The 24,951-nt window shown below is 47.9% G+C and overlaps 1 protein-coding gene across 6 annotated transcripts in view; it reads right to left on the bottom strand.

Annotated features, from left to right (window-relative positions):
* The window catches only part of NCOR1 (nuclear receptor corepressor 1), a 117,467-nt gene that overhangs the window by 79,966 nt on the left and 12,550 nt on the right, over positions 1-24,951 (bottom strand). For all 6 annotated transcript variants that reach the window (XM_028707995.2, XM_077919776.1, XM_077919780.1 and 3 more), the window contains exons 2-8: positions 16,778-16,955; positions 13,029-13,159; positions 11,626-11,821; positions 10,396-10,578; positions 7,535-7,648; positions 1,814-1,870; positions 831-883 (exon numbers count right to left, since the gene is read on the bottom strand). In XM_028707995.2, coding sequence (XP_028563828.2) covers positions 831-883; positions 1,814-1,870; positions 7,535-7,648; positions 10,396-10,578; positions 11,626-11,821; positions 13,029-13,159; positions 16,778-16,885 — 842 coding nt within the window. In that variant the 5' untranslated portion in view covers positions 16,886-16,955. The remainder of the gene's footprint in view (positions 1-830; positions 884-1,813; positions 1,871-7,534; positions 7,649-10,395; positions 10,579-11,625; positions 11,822-13,028; positions 13,160-16,777; positions 16,956-24,951) is intronic.

Genomic DNA, 24,951 nt, shown 5'->3' with positions numbered 1-24,951 from the left:
AGAGCAGGAAAGGAAAGAGAGCCAAGAGATAAGAATACAGGACCTGTATTTTAATCCACTGGTTTTTTAAAAAATGTTTTTACTGTATTTTATATTTGGTGTTAGCCGCCCTGAGCCCGGTCTTGGCCGGGTATAAATAAAAATTTTATTTTTATTTTTATTATTAATTAGTGGTACCTTGGTTCCCCCAATGCCCTGGTACTCAAACAACTTGGAACCCAAACACTGCAAACCCGAAAGTAAGTGTTCTGGTTCTGGTTTGTGAACTTTTTCGGAAGCCAAATGTGCTCTGTTCTGAGTGTTAATGCTTCCGATTTGAGTGTTACGCTGCTGTCTGTCTTTTTTTGCTATTAATTTTGCGTTTTTGTTTTTGCGGCTCTTTTTTGTAATGTTTTTGTGGCTGTGTGGAGCTACTGATGGACTGGTTGTGTGACTGCAGTACATTGTTTACTGCTTTCAGTTTATGGATCCATGGCTAAATTTTAAATTTAACACGGCTAAATTCATGTTAAACGGCTGTTTTAGGGATTGTTTTTAAAAGTCTGGAACGGATTCATCTGTTTTTGCATTACTTTGTATGGGAAAGCGTGCCTTGGTTTTGGAACGCTTTGGTTCCAGAATGGATTAAGTTTGAGAACCAAGGTACCACTGTATTAAAGGAAACAAGAATGGAATGAAAAGGAAAAGAAAGATTTCTTAAAAAGAGAGAGAAGTGAGTAAAAAGGACTTCTCACTATCCATCTCTCAGTTGCATATACAAGAGTCCAACCCTCTTTCAAAGCCATCTAGGCTGGGGAACCATCATGCTGGTGGTGATGCGAGGCACTTACGTTTTGATGTTTTCATGGTACACCTTTGTGTCCGACGGCTGGTTGTAGAGCGGCTGTGGAGCAGGGGGTGGAAAGGAAACAAGGTGTCAGGGAAGTGCCATCAGATCAGGGGTGGGAAACAGAGGGGAAGTTGTGTTACAGGGAGCCTCCGAAAATCTTGCAAAGCAGCTCTTCTTCCGGTGATGAGGAAAACCCCACCTCTGGGGGGGAAGAGGTGAAAGGACCAGAGGATGCTGGTGGGAGCCTCAACACCGCTCCTGGCAAAGCTGGCCAGGAGGGAAGCACGCCCCTTCCGTCACCCACCCTGCGCAGAAGTCTAAAGCGCAAAGAGGGAAGGAAAAGGCTGGGCATAACAAGACTTTTATGCTGGGGGAGGTCTAGGAAACAAGCACTCCCGGATTCTGCTAGCGATTGAGGCAGACATGAACTTTGGGGTTCTGCACACCCAGAGAGAGGGTTCAATAGTTTTGCACCTAAATGAAACCTGTAAAACACAGGTTGGAGTCCTGCCCGGTTACTCGCGAGCAACAACCTTTGCCATCTGACACAAGGTAAGAAGCACAAGGAATTGTGGAACTGTAGTGTCGGGTGGGGTCCAAAGGGTTGTCTGGCCCAACCCCTTGCAAAGGCAGAGCCACAGCACAGAAAACATCAGGGCAAGCTTTTTTTTGTTTAATAGCAAACCTCACTCAGAGGGCACTTTAAGCACCGCCACGCACGTGCGGCAGGCACAAAGCCAGCACAGCCAGGAACACCCGCCCGCCCTAGAAAGCTGGGCCAGGGCGTTCCAGTTCAAAGGAAGTTCACGACCCACCAAGACACTTAGTGCCCTCCCAGATCTGGAGAGCTCCCAACTCACTGGGAAGCGGGGCCCAAGAAACTGTGGGGAGAATCCCCACCCCACCCCTGCGCTGGAAGAGCTAAAAGCAAGTTTGAGAAAGAGACACACGTGGAAAGGCCACCAAAGTTATCAGGTTGCTCACCAGTTCGACTTTGGGGCCGAGGCCTTCGAAGATCTTGTGGGCTTCTTCGGCCTTTTTCTGCAAAACCAGGGTGGGGAGAAGAAAGGCATCATGGGATGGCATATCAGCAAGGTGATATATATATATACACCCATGTACAGTGGTACCCCGCAAGACGAACGCCTCGGAAGACGAAAAACTCGCTCGACGAAGGAGTTTTTTGTTTTCTTAGCTGCTTCGCAAGACGCATTTCCCTATGGGCTTGCTTCGCAAAATGAAGCTTGCCCCGCAAGCTCCGGGGATAGCGGGGAAGCGCAGTGCGTCTTCCCCGCTGTCCCCGGACCTCTTTTGAAGCAAGGGGCGGCGGGGAGAAGATTGCTTCTCCCTGTTGCCAGCCCCGCAATCTCCGGGGACAGAGGGGAAGGCGCACATGCCTTCCCCTCTGTCCCCGGACCTCTTTTGAAGCAAGGGGCGGCGGGGAGAAGATTGCTTCTCCCCGTTGCCAGCCCCGCAATCTCCAGGGACAGAGGGGAAGGCGCGCGGCGCTTCCTCTCTGTCCCCGGACGGTCTCCATAGGAACGCATTGATTGATTTTCAATGCATTCCTATGGGAAACCGTGCTTCGCGAGACGAAAAACTCGCAAGAAGAAAAAACTTGCGGAACGAATTAATTTCGTCTTGCAAGGCACCACTGTATGTAGACAGAGATATGTACACACATTTCAATAAACGGATATAGATATACACCATAAAAGCAAAGAAAGACCCTAGTCCTCATGGTTCCGAAAAAAAGGGTTGAAGCAGGAACACAAGAAGCCACCTTGGTCTGAGTCAGGTCCCAGGTTGAGTTCCCACAATTGCCAGGCAAAACTGGGAAAAGGCAAGTCCGGCCTGAGATCCTGGACAGCACCTGCCAATCCGTTTAGACAATGCCGATCAATGGGCTGATTCGGCAGAAGTATGCCTGGAGAGCTCAGTTGGTTTAGCTCCAAGGTTGCAGGTTCAATTCCCGTATGGACTCCATGGTTCTAGGACAGGGGTCAGCAAGCTTTTTCAGCAGGGGGCCAGACTATATTTTGAGGGGGGGCGGATGAATGAATTCCTATGCCCCACAAATAACCCAGAGATGCATTTTAAATAAAAGCACACATTCTACTCATGTAAAAACACACTGATTCCCGGACCGTCCGCAGGCCGGATTTAGAAGGTGATTAGGCCGGATCCGGCCCTTAGTTTGCCTACCCATGGTATACACACGCACCAGGGGTTTCTACGGATAGGCAGAGGTGTACACACACAGAGAGAGCTTTCAATATAAATAGATGGGCTTACACACAGAAAGAGGTTTCTATGGATAGATGTGTATGCAAATACATAGTTTCAACAGATAAGGTAGGTATACACGGAGAGTTCTCTATGGGTAGATAGATGTGGGCACCCACCCACAGATTTTGATAGATCTAGATTATGTTTACACACAGATAAGTTTCTATGGATAGATAGACAGATATGTACACCCACACAGGTTTAAATGGATATAGATAGCTGTCTATAAACAAACACACACACGCTCCCTCCTTCAATCTGTCCCTTATTCTAAGACATAGCACTGGGGCACTTAAGAGAAAATACACACACACACAAACATATAGATATATACAAACACACATACATATATTAAGGAAACATTTCACACAACATTCTGAGAGCAAAAATATTTTCTAAGGAGGGTTGTCCATCCCAAACCCAGTTCCATTTCTGCCCTGGTGGGGGAAGTGTTTCCTATTTCTTTTCTCCCCTGCCCAACCCTGGTTCTTCACTGATGGTGTTTCCTGCTTGGCAGGGGGTTGGACTCGATGGCCCTTCTGGTCTATTCCAACTCTATGATTCTATGATTCACAACCGAGATGCAAAGCTCCCCCTCAATGCTTCGGTGCTAAAATATGTTGTTGTTGTCGTTGATGGCGATGATGGAGGGGGAAAGGTCTACCATGCCTGAAGGGCCAGGAGGCTGCTTGGATACTTGCACTTGGACCCAGGGGTTTCCTTGGTATCCAAAGAGCTTTGGGATCCGAATTTTAAGGTCTTGCGTCCTGGCAAAAATATCCCTCCCCCAAGACCAGCTGAACTTTCCAGCTGAAACGGAGGTTATTTGCGCTGACCTCGCCTTCCTCTTTGACCATGGAAATGGCTCTCGCTTGCACAACGGGGAGAATAGAGATAGCGCTCTCTCTCTCTCTCTCTCTCTCTCTCTCTCACACACACACACACACACACACACAGGTTACAGCCAGGCCTGTGTACATTCAGTGTCGCCACCACCATGTTGCATCAGGCAGGAGTTTGGTAACAGACACAGAGCACTGTTCCCACGGCTGTGCTCAAAAGATCGGGGGGGGGGGGGCATCCTCAATTAAAGCAGTCAGAGAGGTGGCTGGGTGGGATGTCCGGGGAAGGGGCTTCACGGCCCACCTGCCCCTCAGGTGATTAGCAAATGTGGAATGGACTACGCCAGTGGATCCCAAAGTGGGCAGCACAGCTCCCTAGGGGGCGGTGGGATTGCATGGGGGGCACTAAGAGGCAATGGGGTGCTCAAGGTATAAATGCCTCTCGGACTTTAAAAAGCTGGTGTCACTGGACTGAGGACACCAATTGTGATGAATTAATTAAACTAAATAGTTCTAATTGGATTTGAATCAATGTGCAGTTAATTGTAACTGTTTTGAATTTTATTGTGCTGTTATGTTCCTTAGTGGGTCACGCAAACCGCTATTTAAATAATGCTTTTTACGAGGCAGGGCAGGGGACAATGGGGTAGAGTTTATGGAACCAAGGGGGTCGTGCACCCAAAAAGTTAGGGAACCACAGGATTACGCTATATCCTGGCATGGCAACACACACTTTCCGTGCTCGGAAAGGTACCAGAAAAGAGTTGGGCACTGGAGGATCCGGCTGACTGGTGCTTAAAAAGCCTCTGGAATATACCAGGGGCGAGGAACCTGTGTCCCTCCCTGCAAATGTAGTCTTCCAGATCCCTGACCAATGGCTGAGCTGGCAGGGGCTGATGGGAGCTGGAGTCCAGCAACATCTGGAGGACTGCATCTTCCTAAATGCAAAATTTATTTATCATTCTTATTAGTCTTATTATGGTGAACTGATAGAGGGGAAAGTCCCAACAAGTACACCTTTTTACAGTGGTACCTCAAGTTACGAACTTAAATTGTTCCGGAGGTCCGTTCTTAACCCGAAACTGTTCTTAACCTAAGGCGCGCTTTTGAGAATGGGGCCTCCCGCTGCCGCCGCCACGCAATTTCCGTTCTCATCCTGGGGCAAAGTTTGCAACCCGAGGTACAACTTCTGGGTTAGCGGAGTTTGTAACCTGAAGGGTTTGTAACCCAAGGTGTTTGTAACCCGAGGTACCATTGTATTCAGCTCTGAGCGAGCCCCAAACTTGTGGATCTCTGGCCACGTGCTTTGCAGACGAGAAGCTTAAAGCCTGCTTCAAAATGTTGCCCTGGAAGCTCTTGCAAAGCTGAACTTGGAATAAAGAAATGACTTCTGCTATATACAGTGGTACCTCGGGTTACAGACGCTTCAGGTTACAGACACTTCAGGTTACAGACTCCGCTAACCCAGAAATAGTACCCTCGGGTTAAGAACTTTGCTTCAGGATGAGAACAGAAATTGCACAGTAGCGGCGTGGCAGCAGCGGGAGACCCCATTAGCTAAAGTGGTGCTTCAGGTTAAGAACAGTTTCAGGTTAAGAACGGACCTCCGAAACGAATTAAGTACTTAACCCGAGGTACCACTGTACACAGGGTGCACTTACTCTTGGGAACTCATGAAGACAACCTCGTTCCTTAGAAGAAGAAGAGGAGTTTGGATTTGATATCCCGCTTTATCACTACCCGAAGGAGTCTCAAAGCGGCTAACATTCTCCTTTCCCTTCCTCCCCCACAATAAACACTCTGTGAGGTGAGTAGGGCTGAAAGACTTCAGAGAAGTGTGACTGGCCCAAGGTCACCCAGCAGCTGCAGGTGGAGGAGTGGGGAAGTGAACCCGGTTCCCCAGATTACGAGTCCACCGCTCTTAACCACTACACCACACTGGCTCTCGCCATAGAAAACAAGGCAGTCTCTGGTGCAGCACGAAACTCACTAGCCTAGCGAAAGCAGGAGTGCCACATAGCCCAAAAACAAACCATGGTTTGTTAGGGATTCTGGCTTGTTAGGGAGCCAAGGGTTGCCAAAGAGGCACCACTCCCCACTCACAGACCCTCTCCTCATACTTCTGAGGTTTGCCTTTCTCTCCCTTGAAAAGCACATAGAGCTGAAGGAGGAAGTTGGAAGAGCGGCTCTCTTTCCCACTTCCTCTTTCTGCTCTTGTTGTTGTTTAGTCGTTTAGTCGTGTCCGACTCTTCGTGACCCCATGGACCAGAGCACGCCAGGCACCTCTGTCCTCCACTACTTCCCGCAGTTTGGTCATACTCATGCTGGTAACCTCGAAAACACTATCCAACCATCTCATCCTCTGTCGTCCCCTTCTCCTTGTGCCCTCCATCTTTCCCAGCATCAGGGTCTTCTCCAGGGAGTCTTCTCTTCTCCTGAGGTGGCCAAAGTCTTGGAGCCTCAGCTTCACGATCTGTCCTTCCAGTGAGCACTCAGGGCTGATTTCCTTAAGAATGGAGAGGTTTGATCTTCTTGCAGTCCATGGGACTCTCAAGAGTCTTCTCCAGCACCAGAATTCAAAAGCATCCATTCTTCGGCGATCAGCCTTCTTTATGGTCCAGCTCTCACTTCCATACATCACTTTCTGCTCTACGTGCTTTCAAAAGTTCGCATTAATTCTACTGGACCAGGCTCTGGGAAAGCAAAGTGTGTTTCTGCATCCACATTCTCTTTTTCCATCCCTCAGAGGGAGGGAAGAGGTGGGGCCAGAGGGGGTGGGACCCAAGGCACTTGCTCAAAAATCCAAGCCATGAGCCTAAAAAGACCAGCAACAACCCTGGCAGATGAAGGTGATGGACTATATGGAACTGGCGGAAATGACCGGCAGAATCCGAGACCAGGGAGAAGAGTCGGTGGAAGAAGATTGGAAGAAATTTAAAGACTATTTACAGAAATACTGCAAAATTAATGAATGTTAGAATGATGTTGGATTGAAGTTAAGTGGTTTTTAGTAGCAATGTTATAAAGGAATATGTAAAATTGGATTGTTAACAGGTGATAATCTAAAGCTATAATATATTAAGATAAAAGATTAAGATAAAACCAAAGAGGGAAAGGATTTGCTGAATTAACTAACTGAACTGGAATACAAAAAAGGGAGGTGTGAGGAGGTCAGGGAAACAAGCAAATGAAAGATAAGATATGGAATGACTGATCTGTTTTTAACTGTTTTTACTTTGTATTTTCTTTTTCTCTTTTTTTTCTTATTTTTGTAAAATGTTGAAACTTTAATAAATATCTTTTTTTAAAAAAAAAAGACCAGCAACAACCCTCACTTCTGGGTTCAGACATTAATAGGAACTGGCGGCTTCCGGGTTCGCTCATCCCAGGGAAAGTGCGATCAATTGGCATGCGAAATGAAACCACACTAGGTCACCAACCCCAGCTCATCACAACATGCAAACACGGGAATCCTCTCTCTCGCAGGCACAAGTAAGAACTGGTGCCCGGTACAAATCCCTGCATCAAATATAAAAGAGGCTTTGAAAAGGGGGGTGGGAGAAGCAAGTGTTACCCGATTCTCATCATAAATAATCTGGACGATGCTGCGGTGCTTCTGTTCCACGGGGGGAGGGGAGACAGGTCTCTCCGGCTCAGGGGGCTTTGCCGATTCTTCCTCGAGTTGTTGCTAGGAGACAAAAAAAGCGATGGGGGGGAGGGAGAGAGAATCAGCCATCTGTACCAAGGTCCTTGCTCTCACCGGGAATGAGTCACCAGAGAGGGAGGGAAAGCCAGCCTCCGAATCAACAGTTTGCTGCAAGGTGCAAATTTGTAAAGGTAGGAACGAGGGACAAAGAGATTGCAGAGCCACCAGGCTGTGCCAGTCACAAGGCTGCAGAGTATTTTTGCTTTTGAACTTAAAAAAAGAGAGACGTTAAAAAAAAAATAATTATAATAATTTATTATTTATACACCACCCATCTGGCTGGGCTTCCCCAGCCACTCCGGGCGGCTTCCAAAAAAATATTAAAATACTGTAATACATCAAACATTAAAAACTTCCCTAAACAGGGCTGCCTTCAGATGTCTTCTAAAAGTCTGGTACTGTAGTTGTTGTTCTCTTTGACATCTGGTGGGAGGGCGTTCCACAGGGTGGGTGCCACTACCAAGAAGGCCCTCTGACTGGTTCCCTGTAACTTGGCTTCTCGCAGCGAGGGAACCGTCAGAAGGCCCTCGGCGCTGGACCTCGGTGTCCGGGCAGAACGATGGGGGTGGAGACGGTCCTTCAGGTATACTGGACTGAGGCCATTTAGGGCTTTAAAGGTCAGCATCAACACTTTGAATTGTGCTCGGAAACGTACTGGGAGCCAATGTAGGTCTTTCAAGACCGGTGTTATATGGTCTCGGCGGCCGCTCCCAGTCACCAGTCTAGCTGCCGCATTCTGGATTAATTGCAGCTTCCGGGTCACCTTCAAAGCACATAAAGCACATAAAGCACATTGCAGTAGTCCAAGCGGGAGATAACCAGAGCATGCACCACTCTGGCGAGGCAGTTCACAGGCAGATACGGTCTCAGCCTACATACCAGGTGGAGCTGGTAGACAGCTGCCCTGGACACAGATTTGACCTGAGCCTCCATGGACAGCTTTGAGTCCAAAATGACTCCCAGGCTGCGCACCTGGTCCTTCAGGGATCATGCAGAGGGAGACTAAAAAGTCTACACCGGGGAAAAACTGGGTTTGGTAAACCAGGGGTGAAGCAAACAATCAAATGCTTTGCTTTGCCTCCTCCATGAGTCACCAATGTGGAACCCTCCTGCTGTTGTTGCGACTCCAGCACCCATCTGTCCCTGACCACCGACAGGGTCACGCTGGCTGGGGCTGATGGGAATTGGGGTCCAATGGCAGCAGGAAAGCCACAGAGATTCTCCACCCCCTGGTGTGGACAAGAATATGTTAGTGTTTCTCAAACTTGTGTCTCCAGCTGCTGCTGGACTACAACTCCCATCATCCCTAGCTAGCAGGACCGGGGGGGGGCAGGGGTGATGGGAGTTGTAGTCCAACACTGGAGACCCAAGTTTGGGAAACTCTCTAGCATCTCCTGTTAGAACAGGGAGAGGAACGCAGAAAGCTGCTTTATCCTGAATTAGACCAGTGGTCCATCTAGCACAGTACTGTCAACACTGGAATTATGTCTTTTAAAACAATTTTTAGGTTGAGTTGCATTTAAAGTTTGCTTTTTTAATCAGTATTTTTTTAACAAACTTTTATATTGCTTTTCTGCAAAAGACCACTTGCGGTTTGCGACGGTTAAACGGCATATAAATATACGATTACGATTAAACTTCATTTAACTCCCGGGAAGACTCTTGATGTGGCATCACAATGCATACAAAGCTTGTCTATTTACGGGACCGCCTCTCCTGGTCTGCCCCACAGAGGACCTTAAGGTCCATGAATAATCATAGTTTAGAGGTCCCAGGCCCTAAGGAAGTCAGATTATCCTCCACCAAGGCCAGGGCCTTCTCAGTGATGGCTCCGGCCTGCTGGAATGCTCTGTCCCATGAGACCAGGGCCCTTCAGGATTTAACTTCCTTCCGCAGGGCCTGTAAGACAGAGCTATTCCGCCTGGCTTTCAACTTGAACTTAGCCTGATCTTTTATTCCCCTTCCTTCCCTCCCCCTCCCCTTTTTATTAAGATTACCTGCTCTGGGATCCCACAGCTAATTCTCCCGTGGTCTCCTCGCTGGTCCAAATAGGGCTAACTTAGCCAGCTAGCCCTGGTGATCATCTAATGTTTATTGGATGGATTTCCCCCCTAAATTGATTTTTGCATTCTGAATTTATTGTTAATCACATTTTATACTGTTTTTTTTTGTTGCATCAATTAAGTGTTTTAAATTTGTTGTTTTTTGAACCGGGAAGGGCGGGGTATAAATATAAATATATTATTATTATTATTATTATTATTAAAGACAAATAAATAGACACCCTTCTGCTAGCTAGCTCCGGGGTGGCTAGCCTGCAGTCCCCTCCAGATGTTACTAGACTACAACTCCCATCATCCCTGGGACTCTGATGGGAAGGTTAGAGCCCAGGAACATCTGGAGGACCACAACAGCTAGAGGCTCACAGATGTTCCCCACACCTGCTCTACAGCCAGATCCCTGGTTGGACCAACCTTTTGTTGATTCAGCCAGATCCCATCAACAGGACCGGCAGCCCCGTCCTCTGCTACCCCACCCCTGCCAACCTGCTCTGCCTCTGCCCACCTGCAGCCCTACCTGGCCTACCTGCAGCACCCCCTCATCCTCGGCCAAAGGCTTCCCTGCCCCCCATCCCATCTCTTCTCTGCCAAGAGACTTCCACACACACATTCCTAATCCAGCAGGCCTAGGGTTAGGTGTGATCCCCACTCCCTGCTCCGGCAACTCACTTGCTTCTTCTTCAGCTTCAGGATCTGCTGTTCCACTTTGGCGATCTCCCGGTCCACCCGGTCCATGCTCTGGATCAGCTCCTCCTTCGACAGCTTGGACGGAGACGCATTTTGGTCATCTCCGCAGGGCTGGCCTGAGAGCGGCGATGGCGGCCCGTCATGCTTGCCTCCATAAGCTGACTCCTGGGGGGAGAGGAGAAATATATTTGTTTTGTTTTGTTAAATTTATAAATTTATCATCCAAAGATCTCAGGGCGGCTTACAAGATAAAAATAGAGGATAGAAACAAACAAACAAACAGTTACCATTTTTTAAAAATAAAATAAAAATAACTCCCCGCCCTTCCACAAACACTTCTGAAAGGCCGTAGAATATTAATCAAACAAAAGCCTGGTTAAAAAGGAACGTTTTTGCCTGGTGCCTAAAGATATGTAATGAAGGCACCAGGCGAAGCTCCCTGGGGAGAGCATTCTACAGATAGGAAGCCACCACAGAAAAGGCCCCGTTCTCGTGTTGCCACCCTTCTCGCAGAGGAGGCAAACAAAGAAAGGCCTCAGATGATGATCACAGAGTCCAGGTTGGTTCGTACAGATAGAGGCAGTCCCTGAAATATGGCAGTCCTGAGCCGTTTAAAACCAGCACTTTGAATTGGGCCCAGAAGCTAATTGGCAGTGAATGCAGTCGGGCCAGGATCGGTGTAATATGTGCAAACTGTCTTGCTTCAGAAGGCAACCTGGCTGCTGAATACTGCTAGCTGAAGGGCCCTAGCCCTGAGCCCCGACCGCTGCCCTTCAGTGTCCCAAGTCTACCCAAGTTTGCCGCAGTGACTTAGCAAGGAAAGGCCATTGCTCAGGTGTAGACTCCTGCCTCATGAGCAGAAAGCTCCACGTACAATCCCTGGCATCTCCAGGTAGGCCTGAGAAAAGACTCCCCCCATGAAAACCTGGAAAGCCGCAGCCAGTCAGTGCAGACAATACTGAGCTAAATGGACCAATGGTCTAACTCGGTGTATCACAGCTTCCTCTGTTCCTGTGAGACTCCTTTGGCAGAGGAGCTCTGAGCTTCCTAGAGTGGGCTCCCCTCGTCACTGGCTCTGGCGCCACCTACTGTTGGGCTCCCTGACTCCGGCCCTACCAGTCCAAAAGGACACCAGGAACCGCTGTACAGCCGATGCCTCAAACTGGGCAAAAAGGCAGGACTTGGCAGCGGCCTCTCCCCAGCCGGCGTTACCTTCTTCAAGTCTGACGAACGCAGCCCATCCTGCAGCTGGTGGGACAGTGGCAGGACCGTCGCGGCGCTGACCCGCTGGTAGTGGGAGTCGGAAACCTGGTCCAAGCGCGGCCTCTTCGAATCCAGCGCATCATGATCAGCTTGCGACGAGCCGGGGTGGAACTGGGCCTCGTAGCCAGATCTTCTTTCCTGAGGCCTGAGAGGCAGAGGAAATAAGTGTAATGGCATACCCACCAGCTGTCCCTGATTTACCAGGGAGTGTTCCAATTTACTTAGTAAATCACAGCCCCGTTTTTGCACATCTGGGGTGGGCAGGGGTGTTTTCGCAGCATCGCAGAGTCGGAAGGGAAATTAAGAGGTCGCTGCGTCCAAACCCCTGCTCAATGTGGAGATCTTCAATGCAGGACGCAGAGGCAACACCCCTGGCGAGGGGCCGCCCAGTCTCTGCTGAAATATCGCTGACGCTCCAAAACATGGCAGAGCCTTTAATCCGGCGTGTTTAAGCATCCTTCCGTCAGCAGTTCCAGAGGGGAGGTTCCAAAATGAAATCCCCTATTATGAACGCAAATGCCCCCGGGAACCCGGAGAGGCAGAACTGACAGCTCATGTTCTTACGTACTGCTCCTTTTATTAAGTTATATAATAATCATAATCATAATGCAGTGGTACCTCGGGTTACATATGCTTCAGGTTACAGACGCTTCAGGTTACAGACTCCGCTAACCCAGAAATAGTGCTTCAGGTTAAGAAATTTGCTTCAGGATGAGAACAAAAATTGTGCTCCGGCAGCGCGGTGGCAGCAGGAGGCCCCATTAGCTAAAGTGGTGCTTCAGGTTAAGAACAGTTTCAGGTTAAGAACGGACCTCCGGAACGAATTAAGTACTTAACCCGAGGTACCACTGTAAATTTTATTTATACCCCGCCCTTCCCGGCCAGAGCTGGGCTCAGGGCGGCTAACACCAGTAAAATTACAGTAAAAACATAATAGGGGGGAAAGCCCAATTTAAAATACAGGTTAAAATGCAGTTTAAAATGCAGCCACATTTTAAAAGTAGCCCATAGATCAAAACCATCAGGGGAAACATAAGGGTCAGACTGAGTCCAAACCAAAGGCCAGGCGGAACAGCTCCGTCTTGCAGGCCCTGCGGAAAGATGTCAAATCCCGCAGGGCTCTACTCTCTTGTGACAGAGTGTTCCACCACGTCGGGGCCAGTACTGAAAGGCCCTGGCCCTAGTTGAAACCAATCTAACCAATCTAAGGGTTGTTGTTTTTTACTTTGGAAAAAGGATTATGCGGAAACCTGCAACAGGGCTGGTGAGCAGATTGGAGCGATTGAGTTGGTGCATATAGGGAAAGGTGACGTGATCAGGTAACAATAGGTCAGAGATCGAGGGCACCCTACCTGTCGGAGCCAGGGTGATATTCAGACAGCAAAGAGGGCCGCCTCCGAAGCTGTTGCTGCTGCTGCTGCAGGAGCTGGGTGGCCTGGCTGACTTCCAAGTGAGAAGGGCGGAAGTCAGGAACAGCAAACTCCTACGAGATAAAAAGTGGGGGGCAGGTTACCTTGTCAGTATTTTTTAAAAAGAAACAATGAACAGCCCCAACCTAGGAGAAAGAATAATAGAATTGTAGAGTTGGAAGGTACCCCGAGGGTCATCTAGTCCAACCCCCTGCAATACAGGAATCTCAACTAAAGCATCCATCATAATAAGGAGCGTCTCCACCCTCATCGTTCTGCCCGGACGCTGAGGTCCAGCGCCGAGGGCCTTCTGGCGGTTCCCTCATTGCGAGAAGCAAAGCTACAGGGAACCAGGCAGAGGGCCTTTTCGGTAGTGGCACCTGCCCTGTGGAACGCCCTCCCATCAGATGTCAAAGAGATAATCAACTACCTGACATTCAGAAGACATCTTAAGGCAGCCCTGTTCAGGGAAGTTTTTAATGTGTGAGATTTTAGTGTATTTTTGGTTTCTATGGAAGCTGCCCAGAGTGGCTGTGGCTGGGGAAACCTAGCCAGATGGGCGGGGTACAAATAATAAATTATTATTATTATTATTATTATTATTATTATTATTATTATTATTATTATATAGATTTTATTTATACCTCGCCCTCCCCAGCCAAGACCGGGCTCAGGGCAGCTAACACCTGATATAAAATCGATTTGATTGAAATACAACTTAAAAACAAGATTAAAATACAACATTAAAACATTAAAATACAGCCACATTTCAGTGGAAACTCATGACAAGATGGCCGTCGAACTTCTTCTTTAATACCTCGAAGGAAAGAGAGTCCACCGCCTCCCGAGGAAGTTTCTGCAAGTTGTATGTTCACGGGAGCAGCGCCTTCTAGGGCAGCCTACCCCAAGCTGGCACTGCCCAGATGTCGTTTATTTTCATTTTATTTTGTATACCACCTTTTACTCAAAGGAGCTCCAGCTGGCATATGTAGCTCTCCCCTCACCTCCCATTTTTTCATCACAACATCCCTGTGAGGTAGGTTAGGCTGAGAGTCAGCGACTGGCCCAAGGTCACGCCCAGTGAGCTTCATGGCTGAGTGGGAATTCGAACCCCACTCTATCAGGCCACAGTACAGCATTCTTAACCGTTACGCCCTTCAGCCCCTGGCTGCAATGGCCAATGTTTGGGGTGTCTGTGATGGGGCTTTGGTCACAACAGCGTCCGGAAAAGGCACCGGGGAACTTTTGGCCCTCCAGAAGGTGCTGAACCAACCCCATTATCCCTGGCCACTGGCTATCACACTCTCTGGGGATGATGGGAGTTGTAGTCCAGCAACCTCTGGTGAGCCAAAAATTCCCATGCTTAGAATATCTAGACAAAAAGTGGGGCTCGTATCATCAGCTCCGCCAAAGTGACCTCCTGCCCCTGAACTGCTACTGTTCCAGCCACTCATTGTAAGAACTACAATTTTACTTTAAGAAATTGCCTTTGCTTCCCCCCTCTTCTGCCCCCATCCCTGTTTTCTTTCTTTGCCGAGTCTTTTAGATTGTAAAGCCTGAAGGCAGGGACTGTCCGGTTTTATTTGATGGTACGTAAGCTGCTCTGGGAGCCTCTGGCCGGATCCTGCAGGGCTCCTCTAATGTACTTACGACTCAGGGTTGGCACGCCAGCCACCTGCCTGGTCAAACATTGACAACTGACCAGCTATTCTGCTCTCAAGGTTGAAGAACCGAGCAGCCCCAACCGGGAAGAACCTTTCGTTTCTTTTGGAAGAAGGAGGACGAGGAGGAAGAGGAGGAGGAGGAGGAAGAAGAAGAAGAAGAAGAAGAGGAGAAGGAGGAGGAGGAGGAAGGGACATACTTTGCTCCCCTTGTAACACAGCCACAGAGGTTCACATGAGCTGCTAAGAACTGGGCCTGCCATAACCCACGCCTCTAGCTCCCTGGTCCGGGGGTTGGCACAGTGGTCAACTGGCTGCTCAAATATTGACAGTTACTTGAGGATGGTTTTTTGAAGGAGCCACGAGGCTGGCAATAATTAAGGAACAGGCCTCCTTAGCACAACCACTTTCAAGAAAGCTGAGGGGTTGGTGGGTCGTTGCTTTTCAAATGACCCGTGTTTCCTTTGCTTCGATTTGCTCATTTTATCCATTTACTTTCTCTCTCTCTCTCTCTCTCTCTCTCACACACACACACACTTATTTATTTATTTATTTATTTACCGTACTTTTCCGTGTATAAGACGAGGTTTACTCTAAAATAATGTTAAAAATGAGGCTGCATTTTAATGTTTCAATATTTTAATGTTGCATTTTAATCTTGTTTTTAAGTTGTATTCATTCAACTTGTTTTTATTATTGCTTGTTAGCGGCCCTGAGCCCGGCATTGGCTGGGGAGGGCGGGGTATAAATAATAATAATTATTATTGTTGTTGTTGTTGTTGTTATAAATCGGGGGTCGTCTTATACACGGATAGTGCAGAGGGGGGATGGGCTACTGGTTGCAGCCGCAAGCATATTATACACAGAAAAATACGGTACACACACACACACAATTAAATTTTCTGTTTTACAATTTGAAATACTCATTTAAACATCCTTAAAATATTAATGATTTCCCTTCCTCTCTTTCCATGGTTCATTTTGCATATCATAAATCCCTGAATATTTTACAGAAACTAAACCATTCAGTATTCCATTCTTACATCCATCAAAACTTACTTACACTGTTGAATTTATCTTAATGCTGCCAATGTTTTCAAGTGTACACCATTTCCCCCCGTGTATTCAATAAACGTTTATCCATTTACTTTGTAGACTGTCTGCTCCTCCAGCCTCTCCTGACCTGTCATCATCATGATAACTACTCTTGTCATGCATCTTCCTGAGCTCAGGGACGGGAAACCACTGGCTTAAATTATTCTAATGATGGTAACAATAAATACTACTGACTGTAGCTTTGCATACAGACGTTCCCATGTTTGATCCCCAATGGCACCTTCGGGGGGGGGGGGCTGTAAATGTCCCCTTAGCTCAGGACTCAGCAAACTTTTTCAGCAGGGGGCCGGTCCACTGCCCCTCAGACCTTGTGGGGGGGCGGGCGGACTATATTTTGAAAAAATAAATAAATTCCTATGCCCCACAAATAACCCAGAGATGCGTTTTAAATAAAAGGGCACATTCTACTCATGTAAAAACACGCTGATTCCCGGACCGTCTACTGGCCATATTTAGAAGGGGATTGGGCAGGATCCAGCCCCCGGGACTTAGTTTGCCTACCCATCCCCTAGACCAGAGTTTCTCAACCTGTGGGTCCCCAGATGTTGTTGAACTACAACTCCCATCACCCCTAGCTAGCAGGGCCAGAGCTCAGGGATGATGGGAGTTGTAGTCCAACAATATCTGGGGACCCACAGGTTGAGAACCGCTGCCCTAGAGAGCTGCTGCCGGCCAGTGTTGACAATACTGAGCCCGTGGCCCTTCTAGTCCAGCATCCTGGTCTCACAGCAGCCCCAAGAAGAAACCCACAAGCGGGACCCAAGCACAAGAGCCCTCTTGTGGTTTCCAGCAACCAAGAAGAATTGCTTTCAACAGTGGAGGAAGAGCACGACCATTGTGGCTCTAGCAGCCATGGAGAGCCCTCCGGCGCCAGTGCCTGGGGAGCGCGCCCTCCCCCCCGCGTCCCCCCCTTACCTGCTGGTGTCGGCCGCCGGGGAATGTGTACTGGACCGAATGCGTCTGGTAGCGCCCTTGTTCTGCACTGAACGCTCCTTGGCTAGGAGGGTAGCCCGAGCTTGACATTCTGGGAGGAGGGCTCCTGGCCGCGATGCGAGATCAAGGCCGGCGAGCGATCGTGTTTCCGGGAAAGAGTCTGTTAAAAAAGAGGAATGGGGGGAAAGAGAAAGAAATGGTAAGAAGGGGATAAGCATTCATCAAGAAAGACCTGGTTATGTTTAGAATGATAATGCATAGGGAAATGTTTCCTGATACCAAGATGAGGGATTCTATGGAATGCAGATAGAGAGATTTGATAAGACTAATGATCTGTTGTGACCTTGACGGAAGCGTACAAGATGAACCTTCTTGGGTTTTGGCTCATCTTCCTCTCCCCCCCCCCTTCCTTCCTTCCTTCCTTCCTTCCTTTCTCTCCCCCCCCCCCTTCTCCTCCTTCTTTTCTTTTCCTTTTTTCTTTCCCATAATGGCTTATGGTCTATAACTTTAATTTTTTTGTAGTTTTTTAGCTTTTTTCATTTTATTATTATTAAGGAATTTTCTTTCGTAATTTTGGTTGTCTATAAAAGGTAAAGGTACCCCTGCCCGTACGGGCCAGTCTTGACAGACTCTGGGGTTGTGCGCTCATCTCACTCTATAGGCCGGGAGCCAGCGCTGTCCGAAGACACTTCCGGGTCACGTGGCCAGCGTGACAAGCTGCATCTGGCGAGCCAGCGCAGCACACGGAACGCCGTTTACCTTCCCGCTGGTAAGCGGTCCCTATTTATCTACTTGCACCCGGGGGTGCTTTCGAACTGCTAGGTTGGCAGGCGCTGAGGTTTTACCCACAGCGCCACCTGCGTCCCTATATTATTAAGGAATTTTCTTTCGTAATTTTGGTTGTCTATATTTATCTGTATTTGTTTAAAGCAAAATAAAAGTATTTTTTTAAAAAAAGAAGAAATGGTAAGAAGCTGCCAAAACCCCATGCCATCACCTTCACCATCGCGGTTTACTTTGGAGCAGCTGTGAGTGACGGTAAAAACATGCCAGCAGGTTGGCATGGTTGCCCAAGGTGGCGTACGTCAGATATCGGAGCAGAGGGGAAAGTGGGTCTCAGGCTCATCCGACCTGCTTTGGGACTGACTGACTTACTTACTTACTTACTTACTTACTTACTTACTTACTTACTTACTTATCATTAGTTTGTTAACAGCAGAAAAAGTGCAAACATAAAAAACACACAAAAGAAACCGAGCATCAAAAATTTAAACTGTAAAGAGTCATGGCCAGCAAGGAGAAAAGTAGAAATTTGCAGAGCAGCTCCAAAGGGATAGTAAAATATTAACTCATGCAAAGATTCCCTTTGCAAATAGTAAAGATTTATAAAAAGAAAAGTATTCGCCAGCCAGTTCCATTTTTATTGTGAACCAAGATTCTATATATTTGCATATACTGGTGGCACTGAGTGACCATGTGCCTTGATATTTGTAAAATAAATTTGGGATTTTAACATTATTCTTATACAGTTATTCTTATACAAGCTCAAAGAAGAGCTACGTGCAACACACAAACAAACTTATACACTCACACTTCAACAGTTCAGCATTCCAACCAGATAAAATTCATTTTCTGTGCCATAACCGGACTGAGCTCATGGTTGCTTTTGCAATTAAAGTCTGCTACTTGTTTTGTTACTTGTATTTTATTTATTATTTCAATAATCAACACCCTACTTTCCACCTCAGCGCCTAGGACTTGCCGATCGCATGGTCGGCGGTTTGAATCCCCGCGGCGGGGTGAGCTCCCGTCCTTCGGTCCCAGCTCCTGCCCACCTAGCAGTTCGAAAGCACCCCCGGGTGCAAGTAGATAAATAGGAACCGCTTTATAGTGGGAAGGTAAACAGCGTTTCCGTGTGCTGCTCTGGTGCCGGTTTGCCAGAGCAGCTTCGTCACGTTGGCCACGTGACCCGGAAGTGTCTCCGGACAGCGCTGGCCCCCGGCCTCTTAAGTGACATGGGCGCACAACCCTAGAGTCTGTCAAGACTGGCCCATACGGGCAGGGGTACCTTTACCTTTACTTTCCACCACCTGCGTCTCAAAGCAGCTTACAACGCTAAAAAAAAACAGCGTGCAAAACTGAAGACATAAATTAAACCTCAGAAATTTGAAACTGAGAACATCAGAGGCATTTAGGCACGGCCCCTCACCCAGGATAGCCATGGTCAGTCAGTATGGAGGTACTGTAGGTGGATCAGTGAGCCGCTTGGCATATAATGCAGCTCCCTAGGTTCCCCCATATATAAACACTCCCAGGAACTATACTGAGTGTTCGAAGATTTGGGACGGAGAAAAGAAAGGGCTTCTTTTCGTGCAGCACGTGGTTAAACTGTGGAACTCCCTGCCACTGGAGCACCGACATGGATAGTTTCAAAAGAGGACTAGACAAATCCAGAGGGGGAAAGGCTCTTGATGGCTCACAGCCACAATGGCTATACTCTGCTTTCACGGACAGAGAATAATAATAATAATAATTAATAAATAAATTTTATTTATACCCCGCCCTCCCCAGCAAGTACCAGGCTCAGGGCGGCTAACAACCAATAATAAAAACAAGTTGATTGGAATGCAACTTAAAAAACAAGATTAAAATAAAACATCAAAACATTAAAACGCAGCCTCATCACAGGAGGACAAAGGAAAAAAGAGAAAGAGGGGGAGGGAGTCAAATTGATTCTAAGCCAAAGGCCAGGCAGAACAACTCTGTCTTACAGGCCCTGCGGAAAGATATCAGATCCCGCAGGGCCCTGGTCTCATGAGGCAGAGCCGGGACCAGTGTTGAAAAGGCCCTGGCTCTGGTTGAGGCTAATCTGACTTCCTTAGGACCTCTAGGGTGTTGCTATTTATGGACCTTAAGGTCTTCCTTGGGGCATATCGGGAGAGGCGGTCCCGTAGGTACGAGGGTCCTAGGCCGCGAAGGGCTTTAAAGGTCAAAACCAGCACCTTAAATTACTTAAAGGAAGAGTAATGCTTCTGAATACTAGCTGCAGGAAACCACCGGAGAGGAGAGGGTTCTCATGCTCAAATCCTGCTTCCCGCAGGTGTCTTTGGGGCCACTGTGGATACAGGATGCTGGACTAGACGGGCCACTGCCCTGGTCCAGGAGGCCCTTGGGCTAGGCAGGATGCCGGAGTTGGACTCCACCCCACGCCAGAGGGCCACGGCTGCTGTGATAGGAATTTTGAGGTCTTAGATATATGGTAATGTTCATAAGTGTACCAAACAGGCACATACATAGATCAGCACAGGAAGACCGACCTGGAACCATTTTTGATTCCCAAACTGAGCAAATGTTTTCTCTGCAAGGTCAAGGAAAATGGAAAAGCCTCCCTATTGTCTTTTCCTTCACAAATCCTGTCTTAAGGGTATGTCTGTGTTTGAATAGGGTGTGAGCCTGTGACCTTGCCCAGGAAACGAAGTATTTATCACTACAAAAGACTGGCCAGGCTCCCCAGGCAATCCAATCTAGTAAGCAGGGTATCCAATCAAGTAACCTGCCAGACAGGAGAAAAACAACATTCAAATTTCTGTTTTAGACCGCCTTTTCTGTGATGCAGGTGTGATGTATCTGAGGGGTGGTCTTTGGTTACACCCCTTCTGTGATGTATGTATGATGTATGGAGGGGTGGTATTGATCTAGGTAAAGATAAAGGTACCCCTGCCCGTACGGGCCAGTCTTGCCAGACTCTGGGGTTGTGCGCCCATCTCACTCAAGAGGCCGGGGGCCAGCGCTGTCCGGAGACACTTCCGGGTCACGTGGTCAGCGCGACATTGCTGCTCTGGCAAGCCAGAGCCACACACGGAAATGCCGTTTACCTTCCCACTAGAAAGCGGTCCGTATTTATCTACTTGCACCCGGGGGTGCTTTCGAACTGCTAGGTTGGCAGGCGCTGGGACCGAGCAACGGGAGCGCACCCTGCCGCGGGGATTCGAACCGCCGACCTTTCGATCGGCAAGCCCTAGGCGCTGAGGCTTTTACCCACAGCGCCACCCGCGTCCCCCGGTATTGATCTACAGGGTGACAATTTCAAAAGTCTTTATAAGGCCTTGCGTGCCGTTGTTCTGGGTTCCTCCTCCTCTCCTGCGCGTGAGGGGAGCACCCTGTTGCAACAGATCAATAAAGATCAAGCTTAGTAGGTGCTTTGCTTCTCAATATTCTCTGGTTGGCCTCTGTTATTTTCTCCTACCAATAGGGAACCTACGTAAGGACTCTATATGGGCTCTTGGATACCCCATAAGGGAAAAGGGCAATTTTTGTTTGCAACACCGCCCATCCCTGGGAAAGGGTTTGAAAAAGCACCATTCTGCAATGCAGCTGCAGCCCTGCAGCCACACACCTCCATCTCTGACCCAAGCCTGCCACCAGCGGCGTCTGTGCAGGAGGCCGGCCACCCACGTCACTGAGTCATAACGCCGGGTGACTCATACAAGCCAAATCATGCTTTCCTAACCTGACCTCCCAATCCCTCTCTCTCTCATACACAAACACACACACACACCTTATATTAAAGCACATAGCTTCCCCCGGAGAATCCTGGGAGATGCAGTTTACTCCTCAAAGGAATGCAATTCCCAGCACTCTTAATAAACTACAGTTCCCAGGATTCTTTGGGGGTAGTCAGGCTGTAGTGAAGTTGGGAAATCTTTGTACGTTGAAACTTTGGTTCATACAGGAGTGAAGCATTGTGGGAGGGTTAAAACTGTGGCATCCTGGGAAATGTGTGTCAGGTTTCTTTAATTGTAAAACTCTCTGTCTTTGGAGGTGTGCATCAAATTGCCTCCTCTCTGGGCAGGAAGAAGCTGTTATCTGATTTGTAAATTCAGGCAGCTGGGAGTCACTCAAAGCACCTGGTAGAGTCTGGGAATGAAGGGGGAGTCTTTGATCCTCAAGGTCTCGGAGACTAAACAGAGTTCAGCTATCCCAAGTCTCCTGACAATCCAGAGTTATTGTCTCCGCATACAGCCCTTGGCAAATTGGTAATTAATCTAAAGACCTGATTGGTCCCTAAACACTTTCTCCGGGAATAAAGGTTTGGGGGAATTGAGATGCAAATTGCAGACCATCTTGCCATGCAAATCCTCAAAGCTAAAGCAGCGCCTGGCCACTTCGGACACCTACTGGTTACACCAGTTGGATTTCTGTCTGCATCACTGTACAGTGACACAGAGTTGGGCAACCCGGTAAATATCGAAAGGGGATTTTTCTCCTTGGACTCTTTTCAAGGCTTGGCCCAGGAAAGGAGGTGGTGGCCGCTTTCTACTGTTTGGGCTTGTGCCTCAAAGCTCCTTGTGTCCTATCCCTCTCCCTGCTAGTTCCTGCTGGAGTTTGGAGGACTGGTAAGGGGGGCGGATAGTGGCCCACGAACCATGACTCAGGTGCTTTCCATGTGCTCTGTGTCTATGCAGCCAGGCACACGACTGAGCAGGTAGAGACTGAGCAGGTAGATCTTCGTGAAGCCTTATGCAGAAATACCCCTCTTGCCCAGCAAGTGGATCAGGACCTGGACAAACCTCTGGATTTTTGCACCTCCTTCTAAATGGTGCTAACCAGCACTCAGGGTCAGAAGGTAGATTCTGGGCATGTATTTTGAGAGACTGCACACATTTATAAAGAGGTTTCGGGAAGGATGCGCTCAAGGACCGTCGGAAAAGTCTAGAAGAAATTGTCCAGGACCTAAATGCTATTGGGAAGGGGTGCAAAGGTGTACCTGGAGTGGGAAAGCTGCTCCCTCCAGCTTGCTTAAGCAGGTAAGAAGAACTTATTTATTGCATTTATAGCCCACTTTTTTCTCCAAGGAGTCCATGATTCACACACCTCTCCCCGGCTCAGTTAATCCTGACGACAACCCTGTGAGGCAGGTGAAGAGGCTGCGACTGACTCCAAGGTCACCCTGTGAGCTTCCTGACTGAGTGGGGATTCGAACCCTGATCTCTCCAACACTCTTAACCACTGAATCACACTGGCTTCCTAGAGTTCTTCTGCTATGGGGCAGCTCTATAAATTAAGTCGGTCAATAAATATGGGGAAAGCAAAATGTCCCTTAGAGAAGGTTCTAGAAATAGAAATCATAGAAATGAATAACAATTACAGTGGTACATCGGGTTAAGTACTTAATTCGTTTCGGAGGTCTGTACTTAACCTGAAACTGCTCTTAACCTGAAGCACCACTTTAGCTAATGGGGCCTCCTGCTGCCGCCGCGCCGCCAGAGCCCGATTTCTGTTCTTATCCTGAAGCAAAGTTCTTAACCTGAACCACTATTTCTGGCTTAGTAGAGTGTGTAACCTGAAGCGTATGTAACCCGAGATACCACTGTAATAATAATAATGGAAAAGATGGCTCCTATACATTCAATTGTGGCGATCGTAACTTAGTTTTAAGGTGCCATTGTGGCAATTAGCTTACATGTCTGTGTTTCTAACACTGCCTTCAGGAGCCTCAAGACTTTTCTATTATTATTATTATTATTATTATTATTATTATTATTATTATTTATTATTATATGCTGGCTCCTGCCTTTCCTGCCCCCATCACTCCAACCTCAAACTTGTGTGGCCGTATAGATTTCAGGCTAACGTGGCACGTGTTTGAGGCTTCCACAACCACTGCGCTGCTCTGCAGACAGTCGACATAGGCAGGAAAGCGGGGAGGTGTTCTGTGTGATTACAGAAGCAGCCCTTCAAGACTCATCTCAGGTCACAGAATCCTAGAACTGAAGTTGGAAGGGATCCTGAGGATCATCTATTCCAACCCCTGCAATGCAGGAATATGCAGCTGTCCCATACAGGGATGAAACTTGCAAAAAAACAACAAGAACAACCCATTTTTATTTATACTTTTCATTTTACAACAAACACAAGACATAAATTTAAATTATTCCACATCGTATTTCGACTCTCCCCCGCCCCGCCCCCCCGCTTTCTGCGGTTTCTTACACATGTACTGCTTTTTTAACACATTTCCAAATTATCCCTAACTATTATTTATCCCAAATAATCAGTCTAAGTTTTCTGTCACTATGCATTTTTTACTTTAATCCTACTAAAGTCTTAATTTGTTTACAATAGTAAATTGTTTCCATTCTACATTAGAGGGTTTATCATCTTCCAGCAAGTTTAGCCATTTCTGAGTGCTCTAATAACTTCGGCTGCCGTTCTTCTTCCGTTGAGATGTTTTCTTCTTTCCATCCTTGGGCAAAAATCACTCGAGCAAGTGAAGCAAGTTAATTGTCCTTATGGATTCAAATATATGCTTCCAAGTATGGAGGTGACATCTGGGCAGTTGTCCAGGCTCCTCCACAGCCTATGACCCTAACAACTTGCTCTTTTTTTTAAAAAAAAAAATTAAGATGGCCACCGCACTGTGTTTTGTTTTTTAAACTACTGTGGCGAGCCACACACCCTCCCCAAACCCGTCTAGCCTCCAGTAATTAGTGTTAATGAGGGTGAATCCCCATTGTGCAGGAAACCAATTGCTTCCGAGATGGAACAGTCGAGAACGCTGCTGCGTGTGTTTCTGCCAAGTCAGCACGGAAAGAAAGTCCCAGGGACCTGGTCACCCAAGGGTGAATGAAGTTTGTTTGTTTGTTTGTTTGTTTGTTTGTATGGCACCTAAAACACAGCTCCCCCCCCCAAAAAAAAAAATTGGCTATGCAGAAGTCGTGGCTTCTCAGCGATCAGAGAAGATCTTCCTGCAGGAATCCCAAATGATGCTCTATGCCCCAGATCTGCTACCCTGACGCAGGATTCGTGCATTCTGGGACAGGAAACCAGCGCTCTGACTTCTCTCCCCTGAGGTTTCACAGTTTCCTCTTCTCTCCCTCCCCTCCCCTCCCCGCTACGGCGAGCTTTGCCCGGGATAAGGACGGTCTCGTCCACCAAGCCCCGAAAAGAATCCGATCCGCAGCAGAGACAGAATGCCACATCCCGTTGACCTGATAATCCCATATATGTCAAAAATAGCACCACTTACGCTGGAGACAGAGGGAGACACGATCGAAGCAAAGGGACCCCCCCCCCCGCTAAAAAAACAATAATCCTCCGCTACCGTTAACAGCTGTTGGGAACTGTCTCACCCACCCTCGCTCAGATTCACCAGG

The sequence above is a fragment of the Podarcis muralis genome, chromosome 15, assembly GCF_964188315.1.
Source record: "Podarcis muralis chromosome 15, rPodMur119.hap1.1, whole genome shotgun sequence".
In the NCBI taxonomy this organism is placed as follows: Eukaryota; Metazoa; Chordata; class Lepidosauria; order Squamata; family Lacertidae; genus Podarcis; species Podarcis muralis.
This window is presented reverse-complemented; position numbering and strand designations above follow the sequence as displayed.